This window comes from Microcaecilia unicolor, chromosome 2, assembly GCF_901765095.1.
Source record: "Microcaecilia unicolor chromosome 2, aMicUni1.1, whole genome shotgun sequence".
In the NCBI taxonomy this organism is placed as follows: domain Eukaryota; kingdom Metazoa; phylum Chordata; class Amphibia; order Gymnophiona; family Siphonopidae; genus Microcaecilia; species Microcaecilia unicolor.
Genome location: NC_044032.1, coordinates 31,283,886 through 31,305,972, shown reverse-complemented (window position 1 = coordinate 31,305,972; position 22,087 = coordinate 31,283,886). Strand labels below are relative to the sequence as shown.

At 41.8% G+C, this 22,087-nt stretch overlaps 1 protein-coding gene across 1 annotated transcript in view; it reads right to left on the bottom strand.

Moving 5' to 3' along the window:
• The window catches only part of LOC115462840 (protein hinderin-like), a 394,127-nt gene that overhangs the window by 17,880 nt on the left and 354,160 nt on the right, over nt 1-22,087 (bottom strand). Inside the window, exon 9 of the mRNA XM_030192876.1 lies at nt 10,882-10,978. Within this exon, the coding sequence (XP_030048736.1) occupies nt 10,882-10,978 (97 nt within the window). The remainder of the gene's footprint in view (nt 1-10,881; nt 10,979-22,087) is intronic.

The window sequence follows — 22,087 nt, the reverse complement described above, 5'->3', positions numbered from 1 at the left end:
TTATTTTGGTAGGTCAGCCACTCCTGGGAGGATTCACCTTTCTTCCAAGTCTTCTTCATTTGGTGATAATGGCTTTCTTTGTGGTTTGGTGGAGTATAAGGTATTTAGAACTGGCTTTGTAACCATTTCCAAACTGATATATTTCAACAACTTTTTTTCTCATCTCTTCTGGAATTTCTTTGATCATGACATACCACTCTTACAGAAACTTTATGATGACTACTTCATTCTCATGGTAAGGTTCAATATAGAGTGAGGTTTAAATTTCGAATTAATTACATTTGCTCAGTTGATCGACTGAGTAGCTAAGGGAGCGATTACTTTTACACATGGGTGATATCGATGTTGGATAACTTTGTTCCTTAAAAAATGAAGCAATAATCTTAAAACTATGTTACGTGCTTACTCAGGTTCCCTTTAACAATATGACATTTTGTTTAAAGATCAGTGAGACATATATGCAGTAACAGTAACATAGTAAATGTCAGCAGCTAAAGACCTGCACGGTCTACCCGGTGTGCCCAACAAGGTGGACAGAACTGAATCCGGTACACTGTACATATTCCACTTCTTCATGATTAAATACTGGTATACTTAAACTTTTCTTCTCCCTGCCGGTTTTGGGGCACAGACCATAGAAGTCTGCACAAGAAAATCGGGAGTGGGGGACTTACTTCACATTATTGTATGGACTATAATTCTGTACTAATGACACTAAATCTTGAAAGTTAATATCATCTTGGGTGAAATTTGTTAAACTAGGATTCATGAGAGTTGACTCGCTGGTATTGCATTACATTAGTGTCTTCTAGCCTGCATATACCTATACAGGTCAAAGTGGATAACAAAAGAATAAGTAGGGGTCCTTTTACTAAGGTGCACTGAAAATGGGCTGCGCTAGTGTAGACACGTTTTGGGTGCGTGCAGATCCATTTTTCAGTGCGCCTGTAAAAAAGGCCTTTTTAAATTTTTGCCGAAAATGGACGTGTGCCAAAATAAAAATTGGCGTGCCTCCATTTTGGGTTTCAGACCTTACTGCCACCCATTGACTTAGTGGTAAGGTCTCACATGGTAACCATGCAGCAATCGTCTATGCGCGTAGAATGACGATTACTGCCTGGTTTCTGCTGCGTGCAGAAAAATAAAAATTATTTTCCGGTGCACGTAGCAGACACACATATAAAACAAAATTACTACCTGGGCCACACAGTAGCCAGGCGGTAACTCCAAATTAAACACGCGTTGGGCGCACGTAGATGCCTACGCGGCTTAGTAAAAGGGCCCCCCCCCCCCAGAGCACTCTCTAGGAATTTACAATAATACAAAAGTAGGCCACAGAGACAGTACTTAAGTCATGGTTACAAACTTAGCAAATAAAAATGTTTAGCTGTTTTCTAAACTGATTATAATTCCTGACTATCTAAGAGACAAAGATAATGAGTTCCATAGCAACACAGACTGATAGGACAATACAGCATTGAATTGTCTTTTAGACTTCAGATGACTGACTGATGAAAAAATTAAAAGTTTTGAGCAATCCATTGACAGCAATAGTTCTCAATCCAGTCCACAATATATATGTAGGAGACATATTTGTATATAATAGAAGTGCATGCAAATATAGCTCATGTACAATCAAAATGACTATGTGGTCTTTAAAGATTCGACTGGAAACTACTTAATAATCTAGAGCAACGTTTCTGAAGTCAGTTGTGGACTACTCCCTAACCCAGTGGTATTCACTCTCAATCCTTGAGGCAGCCAACAGGTCAGGTTTTCAGGGTATCCCTAAAGACACATATGCACATTCATTAGAGGCAGCCTGAAAACCTGACCCATTGGCAGCTTTCAAGGATTAGGATTCAATACCAAGGCCCTAGCCAGTCCTATAATGAATACAGAACAGATTTAAATGCATTGCCTCCATTGCATGGAAATCTCTCTCATGAGTATTCACTGTGGCTATCCAGACAAGCTAGGGGTACTCCAGGATTAGCTTGAGAATCTCTGATCTACAGTACAAGAGTATATATGGGTGCTTCAGCCAGGCTAAGATCCCTCTTTATTTTTTTAACTGACTTCCCCTACAAGAAATGTGAATTTTTTGATGTGGGCAGCATGGCAACACAACCCTGGAAACCGATCTGCATGCCAGCATTTAAGGGGAAAGGAATGCCATCATTATCCCCTTATGACTGGGAAAACAGAGGAACAGGTAAATTTGCTTTCAAGGTAATTTTTTGGATTTAGCTCACAACTCTTCAGTAGTAGCTCAAGGTGAGTTACGTTCAAGAACACTGGGTATGTCCCTGTCCCCAGAAAGCTTATAATCTAAGTTTGCACCTGAGGCAATGGAGGTGTAAATGACTTGCCCAAGATCACAAGGAGTAGCAGTGTAACTTGAACCCTGGCTTTCCTGATTCTCAGCCTGCTCCTCTAACCATTAGACTACTTCTCCACGCTCTGTAAGACAGGTCAGATGATCTAAGCATTTTCTCAATGGACACAAATAGCACCCTTTAACACATCTGTTCCAAACTAGTAACATAGTAAATGTTGGCAGATAAAGACCTGCACAGTCCATCCAGTCTGCCCATCACGGTGGTCAGAGTTGAATCTGGCACCTGCCTGAGTCTCCTGCCTGTGGTGGTTCTAATCGCAAAATAGCTGCTGAGACCTCCCACAGCAGTCTCATGAGGCTGTCATGGGAAGTTTCAGCAGCCATTGCAAATGGAGCAGTGGCATGGGGCAGAAATGAGTGGGGTTCGTTCCTGTTCCTGAAGACTCCAATAGACCAATAGGCCTTCTTAAGGTAGGCCCAACTATGGGTGAAATGGGGGGGGGGGGGGGGGGGATAGGGAGTCATAGCAAATGGGGGAGGAGTGAGTTTTGGGTTTTAGTTGAAAATTCACAGGAATTTTCAGATTAAACCCGAACCCAGATTTCAGTGCCAAATTCGAAACTAAATCTTGGTTGGCCTCTATTTACCATGTCTTTTCATATCCAGTCCATGAACAGACATGAATGAAATATCAAATGAAAGAAGGGGAAATAAGCCATTTTCTTACTGTATGTGTGTACTTTTCAACTTATATTTCACCTAGATACTGCTTCCTTTAAAAGAAGAGCAAAGTGATTTACAATGGCCTATAAAACTCTTCACCCCTTACGGCAACCCATAAATAATAAAATAAATGCTAACATAAAATACTAACTAATCAACCTTCCTTATCCCCAGTGTCAACCAGTAACTTTATACTATGCTATTCATGATAAGTCTACTGAAATGATCAGATTTTGACCAAATGTTGAAATTAAAAATAATGCTTACAAAGGCTAACTTGATCAGATGTCAGATTACAATGGTTTCGGACAACAACGAAGAAAATGTTTCCTCAAGTTCATTCCCAAACAACCTCAGCTCTTCCGGGATCACCAACAACTATCTCACAGACACCCCTCCTCCCTACTATTTTTGCTTTAAATGTAAATACATTCAATACAGTGTCAGACTATGCTGCACTGTCTCATTAAGGAGACATCTACCTGTTTTCACCTTCCCACTGAAAATGCCTAGTCCTGCTCATTGATCAAGGTGGGAGGTTGGGATACTGTACTATGGACACAAAAATAGCTTTAGTTGGTTAGTATATCAGCTTGCTATCCTTTATAATCTGGTGGGGAAAATTCCATTTGTTAACATACTCAGCTGAACATTTTGAATTTGATAGTATATTCAGCAACGTAGCTCTGTCATCATATCAGCAATAACTGTATTGGCCTATTTCAAGATTGGTTCTTCCATTGCCACTCAATGGCAACTGTACTGTGTCAAAACCGTTGTAATATCGTCTCTTTTCATATTTTATTCACTCTGATACAAACTTTGTTCTAGCTCAGAAGAAGGTGTTCTGTCCTAGTCACACCGTTCCACTCCTCTGTTCCCTTATACCATCTGTGCTTTGACTCAACTATATCAGCACTGACAAATTTATTGGAAACTACGTTTTTATCTTGTAATTTCATTCTGTAATTAAGATATGTGCAAAATACTTTTGAAAACCAATATCTTGGGAGGTAGGGATCAATAAAAAGTGAATTTGAATATCATGCCATGACAATTAGCTTTGTTATTTTATGAACTCTTAGCAGACTGTAACATATTTTTCTCTTCGGAGCTGAAGGGCCTATAATTAAACAGTCCTCGGTAGGATGAGCTCTTCAGAAAGTTGCTAGATTTCAAGTGCCTTCTTAGACTCCCCCTTCCACACAGGCTTCTTTAATTAATGGTGCTAAATGGCCAAGTGCTTGTTAGACTTCTAAAATTGAACATATCCTTTATTCAAAGCCAAATTAAGTATAGCATTACTATGATAACTTCCTACATACTGTTTGTCAAAAACATATCCAATTAGTCACAAATGCCGAATGGAAAGGTCAAAATTCCTTTTGAACCTTCCAAGTTGTTGGGTCATTAATAAGAAAAACGTTAAGTTTTCTGTCTGAAAATAGATCAAGATCTCATAATTACAAAGGATTTAAATTTGGCATTAATTGGAGACGTCACAGAAGCCTACAAAGGCATGTGAATAGAGGAATTGCCTTTCTCTGGAGAATTCAAAATATTTCTATTATTGGAAGTAATAAGCATAAAATGTAAGGTCCATGCATCCCTGCTCTACGTCAATTATTCTCCACGGTAAATGCTGACTTAAAACTACAGTGCTACACAAATCTGGCTCTACCCCCCACCCCATTTCCCTACAAATTTAATTTCTAACTAATTCAAAGATCATTCTAAAGTGACTACAGAAAAAAAACAAGTGTAGGTGAGCTATTTTCAGTCCCTCAAAGAAAGGTACCAGCTACAAAAGTCTAACATAAGTCAAACATATAGTGATAAAAGACGACATTGGCAAATTAATCTCTCTTATTCTCGGTGCAGGTCGTTAATTGTTCCCTCTGCCGGCTGTCGATACAGTATGAAATTTTCATTACCCATTCAAGATGGAAAAAGTTGTGGCTGAAAATGTTAACATTTGCATTTGTATTTGTTGATTTATTTAAAGGACAGTCTCTTTTCCAGTAATCCATCACTCAGTGACATCCCAAATATGAATAATGTATTGTAGACTTGTGGTTACAATGTGTAATATGTGCCAGAGACAGCAGCAGAATGTTAACTATGCAACAAATGCAATATTTATCGACTCATAAAGTTTATTGCTTTCGAGGTTCAATAATACTGACCACAGGACATTAATATCACTTATCCTGATTTAACTTGGGCACTTTTGCATTGTGAAATAAACAATCTATCTACTGCTTACAAAACAAATGTGAAATTTACAGCACTTTTAAGAAGGTTGTTATAGCTTCCATTGCATTGCTGCTGTGGTATTCGCTCGCTGATTTCCTTCCTGGCATCTCATTTGTTTCTATCCAGCCTTGATCCCACTCAGATGGGCAAGTGTAAAACTGCAAGCACCAGCAAGCTTTCCTTATTCAGATGGTTCATGGAGCACATCAGCTCCTATTACTCTGTCCATTCCACATCAAGAAAAAAAAAGGTACTATTGTAAATCTTTTGTCCCTTAGTGGGTACAAACCTCCCTATTAATCACTCAGCAGCTAGGGTTACATCTTACTCCTTCTTTAGACAAAACTTTTTGCCATCAACTTGTTTTTCAGGCTGCAAAAACTTTTCTAAGGTCACCTGGTACTCTAATAGGGTTTATTTCATAGGCTCATTTAAAAATACGAAGCCCCGTTTTACATAGGATGCCTAGGTAGGAAGTGGGACATATGAGTCAGGTCACTCACAATTTTCTGGGTATTTTATAAACAGCTCTGCCAAGCACAGAGCTTTTTATAAAATATGTAAAGATTTGGGCAAATACATGTTTTTGTGGAACATACAGCAAGAAGCAACAATTTCACCAAACTGCATGTCATAAAAAACCCGAATCACAATCTCATGGGAGGAGTGGCCTAGTGGTTAGGGTGGTGGACTTTGGTCCTGGGGAACTGAGTTCGATTCCCGGCACAGGCAGCTCCTTGTGACTCTGGGCAAGTCACTTAACCCTCCATTGCCCCATGTAAGCCGCATTGAGCCTGCCATGAGTGGGAAAGCGCGGGGTACAAATGTAACAAAAAAAAAAAAAGCCTGTAACAGTTCTTTGTGTAAAAATGCAGAAAAGTATCCAGAAAAGCAGAGATGCCCAGTGTGAGAAACGTTTTGGTGCACCCAGGCCGGTCCATCAACATCAGCATCAGAAGCATTGATCCCCACAGCTGCTGGAGCTGCATCTTATACTGGGAATGCACCAGCATCGAGGTTTCTCCCTGCCTTATCATCATCAGGTGCTGATAGGGAGCCCCGGGACTGGTCAGCATCGGACTCAACACTGAGGACTCGTGTGGATTCACCATTGTCCTTGTGAAATCTAGCATTTACAAGTGTAAATGCTGGCAAATACAAATTACACTGCCAGCCTAAAAAAAGCAAACTGTACATATATGATATGCTTACATGACTAAGACCCTAACACCTCCCACCTTTATTATCTACTTAATCACCTCACTAACTCATCAGGTTTGTAGCTCCCTCTCACTAACTGCTGACCAGGCTTCTCTGAAAAAATCACTTCTTCCCTTCCTGTACATATTATCCCTACTTCCTCCTTTTCTTCCTGTAATCTCCCCTCTCTGGATCTTCTTAAGAAAACTATATCATTACTTCGGCCATCATCCCCTTATAATGACCCAATCCCAGCCTTCCTTTTGCTGAGCTTCTTACCTTTCCTATTATCAGTGGTTTCCAAAGGGGGTTTCCCTCTATCATGGACACATGTAGTTGTTATCCTGCTTCTGAAAGTCTCCAAATTAGATATCTCTTCTGTGACAAATTATAGACCAATCTCTAGCTTACCATTTTGTATCCAACACTGTGGGAAAAATTGTTTCTGGTCAACTTTCTGACTTTCTTGACCATACGAATGCTATTCATTCTCGCCAAACTGGCTTTCGTTGTAACCACTCAACAGAATACTCCCTAATGGGATTAAGAACTACATTAAAGTCACCATAGATGGTGGGAGGGATGTTGTCCTATTCTCGTTGGATATGTCATCAGCTTTTGACCACTCCATTTTTTTGAGTCGACTTAGAGATCTACACAATACAGATCTAGCCATTCAGTGGGTTCCATTCTTACCTGTCTGAATCCTCCTGAGTAGATCATTACTCCAATTCCTTCTCCTCTCCTCAGCCATTAATATCTGCGGTACCACAGGGATCAATTCTGGGTCTAATACTCTTCAACATATTCTTGACTCCCTTAACTATCCTACTTCAATCACTGGACTTCACCTTCTTTATTTACACTGATATTCAGTTATTTCTCCCATTTGACTCTCCCTCTTCCTCTAATTATCCATTGATTTCCAGTAAACTAGATGCAGTTGCAGATTGGTTAACTGGTAACAGCTGGCGGCTCAATCCTATTAAAACTGCTGTTATGATATTCAATTCCCATTGATAGCACACTCTATTTTTAGCCTCACATTTCAAAGAGAGAGTATCTTCTTTTTTTCATTCTCAGACAGATCTATTCCATTCACTCCTTCCTGGAATGTTCTCTTCGTATCCTCCTATGCTCCTTCGTCTTATCTAATCTTTACTACTGTAACTACCTCCTTGTAGGTTTGCCTACCTACCAGATTCATAGGCTTCAACTGATACAAAACAATGCAGTCAAATTCTAAAATGGTCGCTACAATTTTGACCATGTCACTTCTCTCCTAATTTTAGAACATATGCCTCCAGTAGCCTGCAGCATTAGTTTTAAAATCAATATTCTCTGTCATCAGATACAATCCTCAGGCCTACCCTCCTTCCTGGCTAGCTTCCTTGTTCCTTATTCTCCCATAAGGGCCCTATGATCTGCTAACCAAGGTCTTTTGATAGTTCCATCCTTCCATAAGGTCTTTCTGGACACTATTAGAAACTCATGTTTCAATGTGGCTGGCCCAAACCTCTGGAACACTCTCTCTCTTTTTTTGAGGATTGAAAGATATCAAGTCTCAGATTAAACCTATTATTTCTCTCTGGTATTTACAACCAGAACTGGAATTAATTAATCTGTGTAATTTCCAGTTTGTGCTTTGCTTTTGGCCTTTCAAAATCAGTCAACCTTGCTACCCGTCTTTACTTTCCCTTCCAGACACTTACATTTCTTCAAATTTTAAATTTTTTCTCTCTCTCATTAGCCCTATGTTCCATATGTTTTGTTGATGCTCATTTATTTGTCATGTTTCCCCTTATAACTTTTTAACCTTGTAAACTGCTTAGATTTCTTGTTAAAACTTTTGTGGTATACCAAATAAACAGAACCTGCCATAATTATCTAGTAGTCTATCTAGCTCCCTCACAGGTTTCCTGCTTCAAACATAACTAAAAAAATATATATATTCTGAGTTTTTGCTTCTGTGACAAGCTCATTTTCAAATTATCTTTTGGATTACCCCATTGAAGTTTTTCATCTAACCAACCAGTGCTTATGCTATTTAATGTCTGCATTTATATTTGCTTTTCATGGCCTCTTTTATCTCAGCATTTAGCCATGCAGATAGTTGTTTTGGTCTTATTTAGCCTTTTCTAAAAACATGGTATACATTTGAACTGGGTTTCTGAAATAGTATTTTCAAACAGTGTTCACACTGCATTAATCTTATAATGTTTCAATTGCTCCTTTTACATTTTTTTTTCTAAGTTGCTCATTTTATCAATCTTCCTTTTTAAATTTAAACACTGTTGCAGTAGTCTTCCTTAATGTCCTCCCTCTAAAAACAAACAGCTTAGTGAAGCAGGAGAGGAGGACATTTTGTCCCTACTGCTATGTACATTATTGCTGGAAACAATAACCAAAGCAATGAAGAAAAACAGAGCTAATTAAAAGAATATAGGAGGAGGTAGAGGGGTATAAAATTTTCTACTATGCTGACAAGACTTTGCCAATCTTAGTTAAAAAAAAGGGGCCAACTTTTTAAATTAATGATTGCAACAGAGAAATTTTCGAATAGCTCAAGATACAAAATAAAGAGGTAATAAATAGAAATAAAACAAAACATAGAAAAGACAATTAAGATGTTAATCCAATAAAAAAAGGTAATAAATAGAAATAAAACAAAACATAGAAAAGGAAAATAAGATGATAGTCCAATAAAAAAGGTATCATCTTATTTTTCTTTTCTCTGTTCTATTTCTATTTATTACCTTTAAAAGTGAACTAACAGGCCACCACATCACTTTACTCAAAATAAAGAGAGAAATCCCAAAAAGCATCTGACTCCTGATAAGAATAAAAAATACCACTGCTCTCCTCTTGCTATCTAGGCTGTTGAGAAGGGGATAGGGGGAGAGTTGAAAAGATGACTAATTTAAATATCCAAACCCAATGGATAATCAGTGCAAACATCGGGGTTGGGTTGGGACAAAGTGGCCAAATTTGTTTGCTTGCTACAGACACTAAAATCCCTAGCAATGGTTCTGAGGAGAGGATTAGAATAGCAGTAGAGAAAGAATCTATGAAATGGGGAGAAAAATCTCAGGATATATGGAGAATGAATCTTAGGAAAGCAGGAGCAGAGGAATAGGTGATGGTGGGAAGGGTAGGAAAGGAAATGTGACTTGTAGAGGAGGGATGAGAAAGAGAGATGATTCTGGATTAGGAAGAAGGATGGATCTATTCTCACAACCGTCATTGCAATGATCTGTTTTCTCACTCACTCACTCTCATACATACCTCACAACTCCTATGGTATCCAGCTCAGTCTCTCTAATCTTACTATCCCTACTCACTGTTATTCCCACACCCTCACCGATCACTTCCTGCTTTCATCCTCACTTAAATCAATACAAGGCATTAAAAGGGCACAGATTAGAAATAGAAGACAATGAGTGGTGGGTGGAAAAGTAAAAGGAAAGCTGGAAATTGTCACGGTCTTACTGTGACTCTTCACAGCCTCCCCCGATGGACCCTGCTCATCTGAACTGCTCCTGATACCAGCGGAGATGGGTGGACGCTTGCCAGTGTCTCCCCAGGCCTGATACTGCATGTGCAGGGTGCGGGGGGATGACTTCAGCGCAGCGGGACATTTAAGATGCACTGAACTAGGCTTCAGCGCCTTTGCATCGTCGGTCTACGCTATTATCCCTGAAACACTGTCTTGTTTAGCAACTTCCTTGATGCTATCCTGTGTGTGTGTGTGTGCGTGGGGGGGGGGGGGGGGGGGTGTTCCAGAGACACTGTGTGTGTGAGCGTATGAGTGGGTTCCAGAGATGCTTTGTGTGTGTGTGGGTTCCAGAGATGCTATCCAGTGTGTGTGAGTTTCAGAGATGCTCTATGTGTGTGTGAGTGGGCTCCAGACTCACTATCCAGTGTGAATGGGTTCTGGAGATGCTATCGTGTGTGCGTGGGTTCCAGAGACTCCATCCTGTGTGAGTATGTGACTGGGTTCCAGGAGACACTTACCTGTCTGTGTGTAAATGGAACCCGTGACACGGTTGTGTACTTAAGACACTAGTCTTGCTCCTGGGGCATGAGCCTTGCCCCTGAGATGCATACACCTTGCTCCTGAGTCATTAGCCTCGTTCCTATGCTCCACTGAGACTGTTCTTAGGTGATTTCTTTAAACGGGCTTCCTGTTCAGAAGGAGACTCAACCACAGTCTACCTTTTCACTATGGTCCAAGGGCTCACAGCTCCAGTCATAACAGAAATTATGTTTGGGTATGGAAGATGGATAGATTAACTGGACCTGGTGGTCTTTACCATTAGTTTCTCTACTACTATGAAATTGGAAGAGAAAGGGCAGTTTACCGTAAAGAGTTGGCTTGAATGGGTGATGTTGCTGTGGTGGCCAGTTCCTTTCTGTTACCTCTCATTACAGGAGATGTTGCTGCATCTTTTCTAGATCCTGTAGCAAAGAAATAACAAATGTGATCAGCCAGGGACTGATGCTGGGAAGTTTTAGCAACAGTGGCAGCTGTTTTATAGTACAGTGAATTCTGTCTGTTACTGTGCTCCAATATGAGATATATGTTCAGTTGCTAAGCATAGCTGGTCTAATTAAAGAGATTTCACATTGCATTACCTAATACTAATTTCTATACATTGATAATTAAAAATAAGATGCAATAGCCATAAAAATAACTTCTTTCAACTGTCTGAATTCAAACTATAAAGTAGGAATCTTTTCATTAAAAAAAGAGGTCTCTAGGGGGTCCTTTTACTAAGGTGCACTGAAAAACGGCCTGCGCTGGTGTAGACGCATGTATTGGATGCACGCAGACCCATTTTTCAGTGCACCTGCAAAAAGGCCTCTTTTTTTGCTGAAAATGGACATGCGTCAAAATAAAAATCAGCGCGTGTCCATTTTGGGCCTTACACTGCCCATTACCGCCTGGTTAGTGCCATGTGGTAGAAAATAGAAATTATTTTCTGCTGCGTGTATTGGACGTGCATAATTAGAATTACCGCCAGGGGCATGTGGTAGCTGGGCGGTAGTTCTAATTTGATGGGTGTAGGTGCCTACGCGTCTTAGTAAAAGGGTCCCTAAATTTGTTTCTTTGTTTTGCAGATGATGATTAGCACCTAAAATGGGTCTCTATTCTTTGCAATTTTTCTCCCCATGTGTCCTGATCCATGAGTGAACTCACTTCACGTGGCACATGGTTATTTTACAATCTTTGGTGATGTTACTGGAGTTTATAGATTCTTGTCTTAGACTAGAGCAGGGGTAGGCAACTCCGGTCCTCGAGAGCCGCAGGCAGGTCAGGTTTTCAGGATATCCACAATGAATATGCAGGAGATAGATTTGCAAGCACTGCCTCCATGGTATGCAAATCTATCTCCTGCATATTCATTGTGGATATCCTGAAAACCTGACCTGCCTGCGGCTCTCGAGGACCGGAGTTGCCTACCCCTGGACCAGAGTATTCATAAGACATCACTTTTGTCCTCAGCAGCAGCATAAAACAACAAAAATCCTAATTTTTTGAACTATTTATATAGTTATAGTAATCAATTTTCAAGAAGACCACTTTTATACTACTATCCTTAACCAAAAGAAACATTTAGTTTTACTTTATAATTTTCTTCCTCTAGTCATACCAGCCCAGCCCAAATGCAGGGTTTTGCCCTCTATCAGCAAATAGACACAAAGGACAGTTGGAGCTCTGATATCACCTTATTTAGGGACCCATAAAGCCTCCTCTTTCCCAGTATTTCAACCAACACGGGCCTCCTGAACAAACACTCTGAAACATACTGAAACTAGATCCTGAACTAAATTAGCTGCAGACACTAATCAGTCAGACAAATAAAAATCCTGAAGATTCTCCAGGTGAATCCCTGGACTGGTCTGGTCTGGTGGGACTCAAGGAAAAAATTAACAATTCAGACTACATTTTTCCTTCCTATTTGTCCCATCAGACCTCTCCATCCACATGCGAAATACAAAATTAACCTCAAACCAAGTAAGAATCTGCTGTGTCAGCTTTCGGTATTTTGTTGTTCTCCTCTTGGGTTAAAGCTCCCGAGGTGGTTAGTAGTGTTAGAGTGGTTAGCCCAACTAGAATTCTTGTGATGTGCATTTTGCCTTTTATAATGAGCGGAAAGGTCAGTGTTTTTCTGGTCCCTGTTAGTTAGGAGGGGGTTGTGTCCGTGGTTGTTAAGTGACTAACCCTATAATGTAAAGGCGATGAGATTCCTGTTGTGTTTCTCCTCCTCCTTTGTGGGCGGGTCCTGGTATCTTTAATGTGCGAGCTGAAAGTTCCTGCGGGGTTTTCTCTCTTTTTTTAAATCCCCTCCTTTCTCTCCTTTCCATTCTTTATTTTCTTTTCCTTTTTTCTTCCCTTTTTTCCTTACTACCCCTTACTCTTCCCTTTTCTTTTATCTTCTTCTTTTCCCCTTCTCTTGTCTCCTCCTAATTTTTTCTTTTCTCTTCCCCTTCCCTTTTCTGTTCTTCTTTCTCTACTTTATTCTTTCCTACTCTTTCCTCTACTCTCCTACTTCTTTCTTTTCTATCTTCTCTTTGCAAACCCCAGAAGGTCCGGAGTCCAGCTCAGCTGGGTTCCAGTTTAGATTATCTCCCCTGCAGTCAGCTCTGGGATCTGGCGCTGATATAAGCGGGGGGCAGCTAGGACGTTGGCGTGATCCTTTACCTCAAGCGGATCGTCCCCGTCACTGACGTACCTTCACCTGGGCCAATGCGATGTGCATTCAGGCCTCTCGTCTCCCGGTACCCGGGAAACTGTATGAGTCCCAGGGGCAGCAGCGTGCAGCTCGATGGTGACTTCTGGCCACATGGGAGCTCTCTTCTGGCCAGTACTCCACTCCAAGTCCTGTGCTCTGATGTGGTAGCACCCCGGACACTGCAAGATGCAGTCAGAAGGGAGCCTAACTATTGCCCCGGGCGCCGAACTGCTCTTGTGTGTTGGTCCACGTGGTCCACATCTGGCACAGAGCAGTCATGGTGCCTACTCCTGCTGGGTTGAAAGAGTGCCTCGTCCCACCTGAGAGCTGGGGTGTGAAGATCACTCTTCTGTGTCCGTCATTTTGTGGTCCCTTCACTGTCGAACAGCAGCACATCAGATTAGGGAACAAGGTGGACAAGGTGGGTGAGTGGTGTTTGGTTGCGAGCTTCCTGGTCAGTTGGCCATCTTGGGACCTATTTAGGCATATTTTCAAAGCACTTAGCCTTCCAAAGTTCCATAGAAACCTATGGAACTTTGGAAGGCTAAGTGCTTTGAAAATGAGCCCCTTAATAACCTAAAATTTTTTATAACTGTGATTCATGGCATCATAATCTCACATTTTGATAATTGTAATTCATTATACTTAGGACTTCCATTATACCTGATTTCCTCTTTACAAGTAGCTCAAAATGCAGCTGCTTGATTATTGTCAAGACTTACAAGATTTGACCACATTTCCCTGGTCCTAAAAAAAAAAAAATTACAACTCACTTCCAATCTCCTTGCTAGATGTTCCATCATTTTACAAGACTAAGCTGGCAGAATACCACACTTCAATATACTATGTTGCTTCTTTTTAAACATTATTCTATGTTGCTTCTTTTTAAACATTATAGTATCAATAATTTTGTTCATTTCAGGAAGTACCTTAAAGCTTACCTGTTTAGTAAAGCTTTTTATTAATAATTCCTGTCTGACTACTATTGCTTCTCCTGATTTTTAATGTCTTTGTTTTTGTTGATATGTGTTTTGTCTTATATAATTTAGATGAGAAAATCTGTATGTGTTATAGTATATTATTTTACATTATGGATTTTATTGCAGCTAGTCCTAGTCTTGTCTGTTTTGTTCGTTGTCTTGTCCAGTCCCATCCAGATCCAGTTCTTGCCTTCCCCTCATCTTGTCTGTCTTGACCCAGTTTTAGCCTAGTTCCTTGTCTAGCCTTGTCCTATCTGGGTTTAAGTTCTAGCTCAGTTGCCTTGCTATTCCTTGCCTCACCTGGATCCAGTTCCCGTCTTGTCTACCTTGCCTTGTCCAGCTGTGTCTTGCCTTGACTAGCCCTGTCTAGTTCCAGCCTTGTCTTGCCATGTTCTGCCCAGTCCTGCCTTGGTTCTTGCCCAGACTCCTGCCTTGTGCCAACTCAGGAGACTTGTCTGCCACAGCTCCAGCTGAGGTCCAAGGACTCACTGTCCTGAATACATGACAGAATGCAAAAGCCATGAGCTCGATGAGTTGTCTGGTGCTGGTGTTCCTGCCTTGATCTTGTTTATAGTCTAGTCCTGCTTCAGTGTCCTGCTTCAGTTTTACTTTTGCTTTTGTCGAGTTCTGCCCAGGACCTAGCCATCCGTGTAGGCTTGTTTCAGTAAGCTGAGAAGTGTTCTCCTCGTTGGATGAACAGGATGCTGCAGTTCTTCTGTTGGAAGGCTTCTTTGGACAGCTTGCCCACATTCAGCCATGGTAGATTGGATGACTAAGGTCTCTGTGAACTGTCTTCAACCTTGTGTTTCTTGTACCATGCCTAAAGAACTGGACCACTCGCATGTGGTCTAGGGCCCATTTTGATTCCAGATGGGACTGTGATTACAAGGACTCTTCATGGAAGTCTGTTGGTCCTGCGCGTGTGTTCTTGAAGAGGGTCTTCTGTTTCCCGTGCCACCCTCCCCTTGACCAAGAGGAAGAGTCATTCAAGGAGGGGGTACTGTCATGGCCCCAGGCTATGACTCCTTCCTGATGCACATTTTTGGCTTTTTGGTGGATCCCATGGTGTCTCGAGCTCATGGAGGGTGATCACATTTGGCAGCCGCACTCCAATGTCCCATTGCACTCCTTGAACTCTGCGTGTTTGCGGGTGCTGGCTCTAGGGAGCGCACACGTGCTGAACACCTGCCCTTAAAACGGCAGCGCACAGGAGTTCCAGGATTCCTGCAGATACAGCTTCTGGCCTGAGGGGTACTTTAGGGCAGTGCCTGCCCTCCATTGGGGCCTTCAGTCTTGTAAGGCCTTCCTGGTCTCCTTGTGTTCTTGCTGTGTTCCAGCTCTAGCCTTGCTCCTGTTCCTGATGCCGCTCCAGTCCTGCCTTGTCCACAAGTTCCTGCCAAGCTCCAGCCCAGTCTTGTCTCCGTGTTCCTGCCAAGCCCTTGTCCTGCCTCCAGACTTTGCCTTGCTTTGGACTCTTATTCCTGCCCAGACTAGTCCTGTCTTGCCTAGACCTTACTTGTCTTCTTGCCTTACTTTGTCATCTGTGTCTAGTCCTAGTCGTCCATGTTTTGTTCGTTGTCTTGTTCAGTCCTGTCTGGATCCAGTTCTTGCCTTCCTCTCATCTTGCCTGTCTGGACCCAATTTTAGCCTAGTCCCTTGTCTAGCCTTGTCCTGTCTGGGTTCCAGTTCTAGCCCTGATGTATTGCTATTCCTTGCCTCGTCTGGATTCAGTTCCTGACTTGTCTGTCTTGCCTTGTCCAGCTGTGTCTTGCTTAGCCTTGCCCTGTCTAGTACTAGCCTCGTTTTGTCTTGCCCAGTCCTGCCTTGGTTCTTGCCTTGATTCCTGCCTTGTGCCAGCCCAGAGCACTTGTCTGCGCAGCTCTGGCTTCAGTCCAAGGGCTCACCATCCTGAATCCATGACAAGTTGTGGTCCAGAATGTTGCCGAGAATAATAGTACACAGAGTTCAAAAGCCAAGATGATATACAATAATGGACAGTGTCAATTTTATTTATTTAAAAACTTTTATTCTGCTTGATCCATCATTCTCAGTGGATGACATAATTACATACATAATATAAAAACAAACTAGACATTATCAAATGACACCATAAAATAACTGTTAAAGAGTCTCAGAGCAGATGTTAAGTCATCATTGATTACCCCAACTGTAGGCTCGCATAAACAAGTGTCTTGAGTTCTCTTTTAAACTCTGTAATATTTCTGATTCGTAGAGGATTTTAGATAGTGCTGGGAAGAAGCCGACTGTCTTGGTACATGTAGGTAACAATGACATAGGAAAATGTGGGAGAGAGGTTCTGGAAGCCAAATTTAGGCTCCTAGGTAGAAATCTGAAATCTAGATCCTCCAGGGTAGCATTTTCAGAAATACTCCCCGTTCCACGCGCAGGCCCCAAGAGACAGGCAGAGCTCTGGGGTCTCAATGCGTGGATGAGTTGATGGGGCAGGGAGAAGGGTTTTAGATTTGTTAGTAACTAGGGAACATTCTGGGGAAGGAGGAGCCTATTCCAAAAGGATGGACTCCATCTTAACGAGGGTGAGACCAAGCTGCTGGCATCAGCATTTAAAAAGCAGATAGAGCAGCTTTTAAACTAGAAAGTGGGGGAAAGGCTGATAATCACTCAAAAGCGCATGGTTCAGAATAAGGTATCTTTCAAAGATATACCAAAACAGGGAAGACAGGGCATCCTGATAGTGCAATAATGAGAATAGTAGACCAGGTGTCTTTAAATAAAAAGCAGACAGATTTTCAAGACTGCACATTATCACTGTCACTGTTGAGCAAGATGTAAACAGGAACAACAAACAGTTTGAAATGTCCACATGTGAATGCCAGAAGCCTAAGAAATAAAATGGGAGAGTTAGAATATATCGTAGTAAATGAAAAAATAGATATAATAGGTATTTCTGAGACCTGGTGGAAGGAGGATGACAGTGTCATGCCAGGATACAAATTATATCGCAGTGCTAGGGTTGATTGACTTGGTGGAGGGGTAGCACTGTATGTTAAGGAGGGCCTTGAATTGAATAGACTAAAAATACTACAAGGACACAAAACACATCTTGGAATCCCTATGGACTGAACTTCCATGTGTACAAGGGAAAAAGATAGTGATAGGAATGTACTACTGTCCACCTGGCCAGGATGAAAAGACAGATGTAGAAATGTTATCCGAAATTAGGGAGGCTAACAAACTCAGAAATACGATAATAATGGGTGACTTCAATTACCGCGATCATGACTGGATAAATTTAACATCAGTGCATGCTAAAGGGGTGAAATTTCTTGAAGGAACCAAGCACTACTTTATGGGGCAGTTGGTTCAGGAGACAACAAGAAAAAGAACAATTCCAGACCTAGTCCTTAGCGGAGTGAATGATCTGGTGCAGGAGGTAATGGTGCTGGGGTCTCTTGACAACAGAAATCATAACATGATCAGAATTGATATAAGATTTGATATAAACTATGGAGTAAGTATACACATTTAACTTTCAAAAAGGAGACTATGATAAAATGAGAAGAACAGTAAAAAAAAAAAGAAAAGCAGCTGAGAAGGTCAAAAATTTACATCAGGTATGGATGCTGTTCAAAAATACTATCCTAGAAGCCCAAGCCAAATATATTCCGTGTATTAAAAAAGGAGGAAGGAAGACAAAATGACAGCTGGCATAGTTAAAAAGTGAGGTGAAGGAAGCTTTTAGAGTTAACAGAAAGTACTTCAGAACATGGAAAAAGGATGTGACTGAAAATAATAAGAAACAGAATAAGGAATGGAAAGTCAAAAGCAAAGCACTGATTAGACTTTGAAAAGAAGATTGTACTGGAGGCAAAAACGCACAGTAAAAACCTTTTTAGGTATATTAAAAGAAAGAAGCCGGCAAAAGAATCAGTTGGACTGTTAGATGACCGAGGGGTAAAAGAGGTACTCGGGGAAGACAAGGCCATAGCGGAAAGATTAAATGAATTCTTTGCTTCGGTCTTCACCAAGGAAGATGTGGGAAAGAAATGGTATTCAATGCTGATGAGTCAGAAAAACTGAATCAAATCTCTGTAACCCTGGAAGAAGTAATGGGGCAATTTGAGAAATTGAAGAGTAGCTAATCTCCTGGCCCGGATGGTATTCATCCCAGAGTACTGATAGAATTGAAAAATGAACTGGCAGAGCTACTGTTAGTAATATGTAAATTATCTTTAAAATCAAACGTGGTACCGGAAGATTGGAGGGTAGCCCATGTAACGCCAATATTTACAAAAGGTTCCAGAGGGGATCTGGGAAATTATAGACCGGTGAGCCTGATGGTAGAGACTATTATAAAGAACAAAATTACAGAGCGTATTCAAAAGCATGGATTAATGAGACAAAGCCAACATGGATTTAGTGAATGGCGTTTGACAAAGTACCTCATGAAAGACTCCAGATGAAATTGGAGAGTCATGGGATAGGAGGTAGTGTTCTATTGTGGATTAAAAACTGGTTAAAAGATAGAAAACAGAGAGTAGGGTTAAATGGTCAATATTCTCAATGAAAAGGGTAGTTAGTGGGGTTCCTCAAGGGTATGTGCTGGGACCGCTGCTTTTTAACATATTTATAAATGACCTAGAAATGGGAGTAACTAGTGAGGTAATTAAATTTGCTGATGACACGTGGAGGGGCATTTTCGAAAGGTACATCCATGTTTTGATATGGATGTCCTCACAAAACGTTCTGATCCTGGGGCGGGGAAACCCATATTTTTGAAACAAGATGGACGTCCATCTTTCGTTTCGAAAATACAATCAGGGACATCCAAATCCTTAAATTTGGTCGTCCCTAGACTTGGTCGTTTCTGATTTTCGGCGATAATGGAAACCAAGGACGTCCATCTCAGAAACGACCAAATGCAATCAATTTGGTCGTGGAAGGAGTCAGCATTTGTAGTGCACTGGTCCCCCTGACATGCCAGGACACCAACCGGGCAACCTAGGGGGCACTGCAGTGGACTTCATAAATTGCTTCCAGGAACATAGCTCCCTTACCTTGTGTGCTGAGCCCCCCAAACTCCACTACCCACAACTGTACACCACTACCATAGCTCTTATGGGTGAAGGGGGGCACCAAGATGTGGGTATAGTGGGTTTGTGGTGGGTTTTGGAGGGCTCGCTGTTTCCTCCACAAACGTAACAGGTTGGGGGGGGGGGGGGGGGTATGGGCCCGGGTCCGCCTACCTGAAGTGCACTGCAGTACCCACTAAAACTGCTCCAGGGACCTGCATACTGCTGTCATGGACCTGAGTATGACATCTGAGGCTGGCAATCAATATTTTGAAAGATATTTTTTGAGGGTGGGAGGGGGTTAGTGACAACTGGGGGAGTAAGGGGAGGTCATCCCCGATTCTCTCCGGTGGTTATCTGGTCATTTTGGGCACCTTTTTGAGCCTTGGTTGTAAGAAAAACACGACCAGGTAAACGTCCAAGTGTTCATCAGGGACTTCCTTGTTTCTTTCGATTATGGGTCAAGGACGTCCAAGTGTTAGGCACGCCCAAGTCCCCACCTTCGCTACGCCTCAGACATGCCCCCTTGAACTTTGGCCATCCCTGCGACAGAAAGCAGTTGGGGACGTCCAAAATTGGCTTTCGATTATACCGATTTGGATGACCCTGGGAGAAGGACGTCCATCTTCTGATTTATGTCGAAAGATGGGCGTCCTTCTCTTTCGAAAATGAGCCTGAAAGTTATTCAAAGTGGTTAAATCGTGAGAGGATTGTGAAAAATTACAAGAGGATCTTAAGAGACTAAGAGTCTGGGTGTCTAAATGGTAGATGACGTTTAATAAGAGCAAGTTCAAAGTGATGCATGTGGGACAGAGGAACCCAAACTATAGCTACGTGATTATAAGGTTCCGTGTTAGGAGTCACCGACCAGGAAAAGGATCTAGGAGTCATTGTTGACGATACTTTGAAACCCTCTGCTCAGTGTGCTGCGGTGGCAAAGAAAGCAAAAAGAATGTTAGGTATTATTAGGAAAGGAATGGAAAATAAAGACCATGTTATAATGCCTTTGTATCGCTCCATGGTGCGACTGCACCTTGAATACTGAGTGCAGTTCTGGTCACCGCATCTCAAAAAAGATACAGTGGAATTAGAAAAGGTACAGAGAAGAGTGACGAAAATGATAAATGGAGGACAACTTCCCTATGAGAAAAGGCTGACACGGCTACAGCTCTTCAGCTTGCAGAAAAGATGGCTTAGGGGAGATATCATAGAAGTATATAAAATAATGAGTGGAGTGGAACAGGTAGACATGAAGAGCTTGTTTACTCTTTCTGCAAATACTCGAACTAGGGGGCATGCAATGAAGCTACAAAGTACTACATTTAAAACAAATTGGAGAAAATATTTCTTCACTCAACATGTAATTAAACTCTGGAATTTGTTGCTAGAGAATGTGGTAAAAGCAGTTAGCTTAGTGGGGTTTAAAAAAGATTTGGATAGCTTCCTATAAAAAATGTCCATAAGCCATTATTAAAATGGGCTTGGGAAAATCCACTGCTTATTTCTAGGATAAGCAGCATAAAATGTATTATATTGTCTTGGGATCTTGCCAGGTACTTGTGACCTGAATTGGCCACTGTTGGAACCAGGATACTGGGCTTGATGAACCTTTGGTCTGTCCTAGCATGGCAACACGTATGTTGTTGTGTACTTATGACCTGCAACATAAAATATCTTACTTCTGTACTCATCAGATCGTCTGACATGATGAGATGGAATATCAAGTAATTTCTGAGCTGCTGATCTCAACAATCAATGTGGCTGGTAAATATTGTCTGCCTGTCTCCTCCTTGGAGGTCTCAGGGCGTCTCCGGGGTGGTCTCCACCCGGGTAATATCCTCACGCCCTTGTCCACAGCTGCTCCCCTCCTTTTGCTCCCCCCTTTTCTTTACCCCACAAGTCCACTCCAGGCTCCAGACACCAAAATGCAGTGCAGTGGGTTTTACATACCAAAGCACTAAAAAATGGAACTCCTTACCCATACAACATGATTTTTTGCAAATTGCTAAAATCGTTCCTAGTAAGTTTATTCCTAACTAGGAAGTTAAATGATTTTATCATACCGGTCTGCGTCATACTGTTCTATAATCACGCTTTTTGTTCCATTATAATTTTATAATTCTTGTACTTATTGTTTATTGAAAGTATCTAATTGTGTTATCACTGTTACTTTGTATGTAAGCCACATTGAACCTGAACTTGCTTGGGATAATGTGGGGTATAAATGTCCTAAATAAATAAATAAATTCTGTTTATTCCATCATATAAGACACAGTAGCACTGATCACCAACTGTCCCCCCCCATCCAGCTGGCTGGGAAAACCCCCACCCCTCCCCCACTTCCAGCTGAACACAGTCCAGGCCCGAACTCAGAGTCCTCAAGCACTTCCTTGCAGTGCACAGGTCCATGTCATAATTCACCCCCCCCCCCCACAAACAATCCTCAACAAGGCACAGTTCCCGTCCTCTCCTTTAACCTCTCACCTTCTCCTGGGAGGTAGCAGCTGCTGGATTAGTCTTCCCTGAACCCCCAGCCTGGCAATCAGGCTGGCTAAGAAGCCCTTTAGTTTCCTTCCTTGTACCCGTGCCACTGCAGCCATGTCCATAGGCTCATACGCCTTCGTTTCCCTTGCTGGAGTTGCCTCCCATTCACCACCTCCCCAGTCCATTAATTCCTCTCCCTTTATGCTGCCCAGCTGTTCCTCCCCACTCTGATTATCCCCCATTACCCAATCACTCCCTTCCCCCTCGGCCCCGTGGGACTTGTAGTGCTCTTTCTGCTCCCTTTCCCCCTCCTCT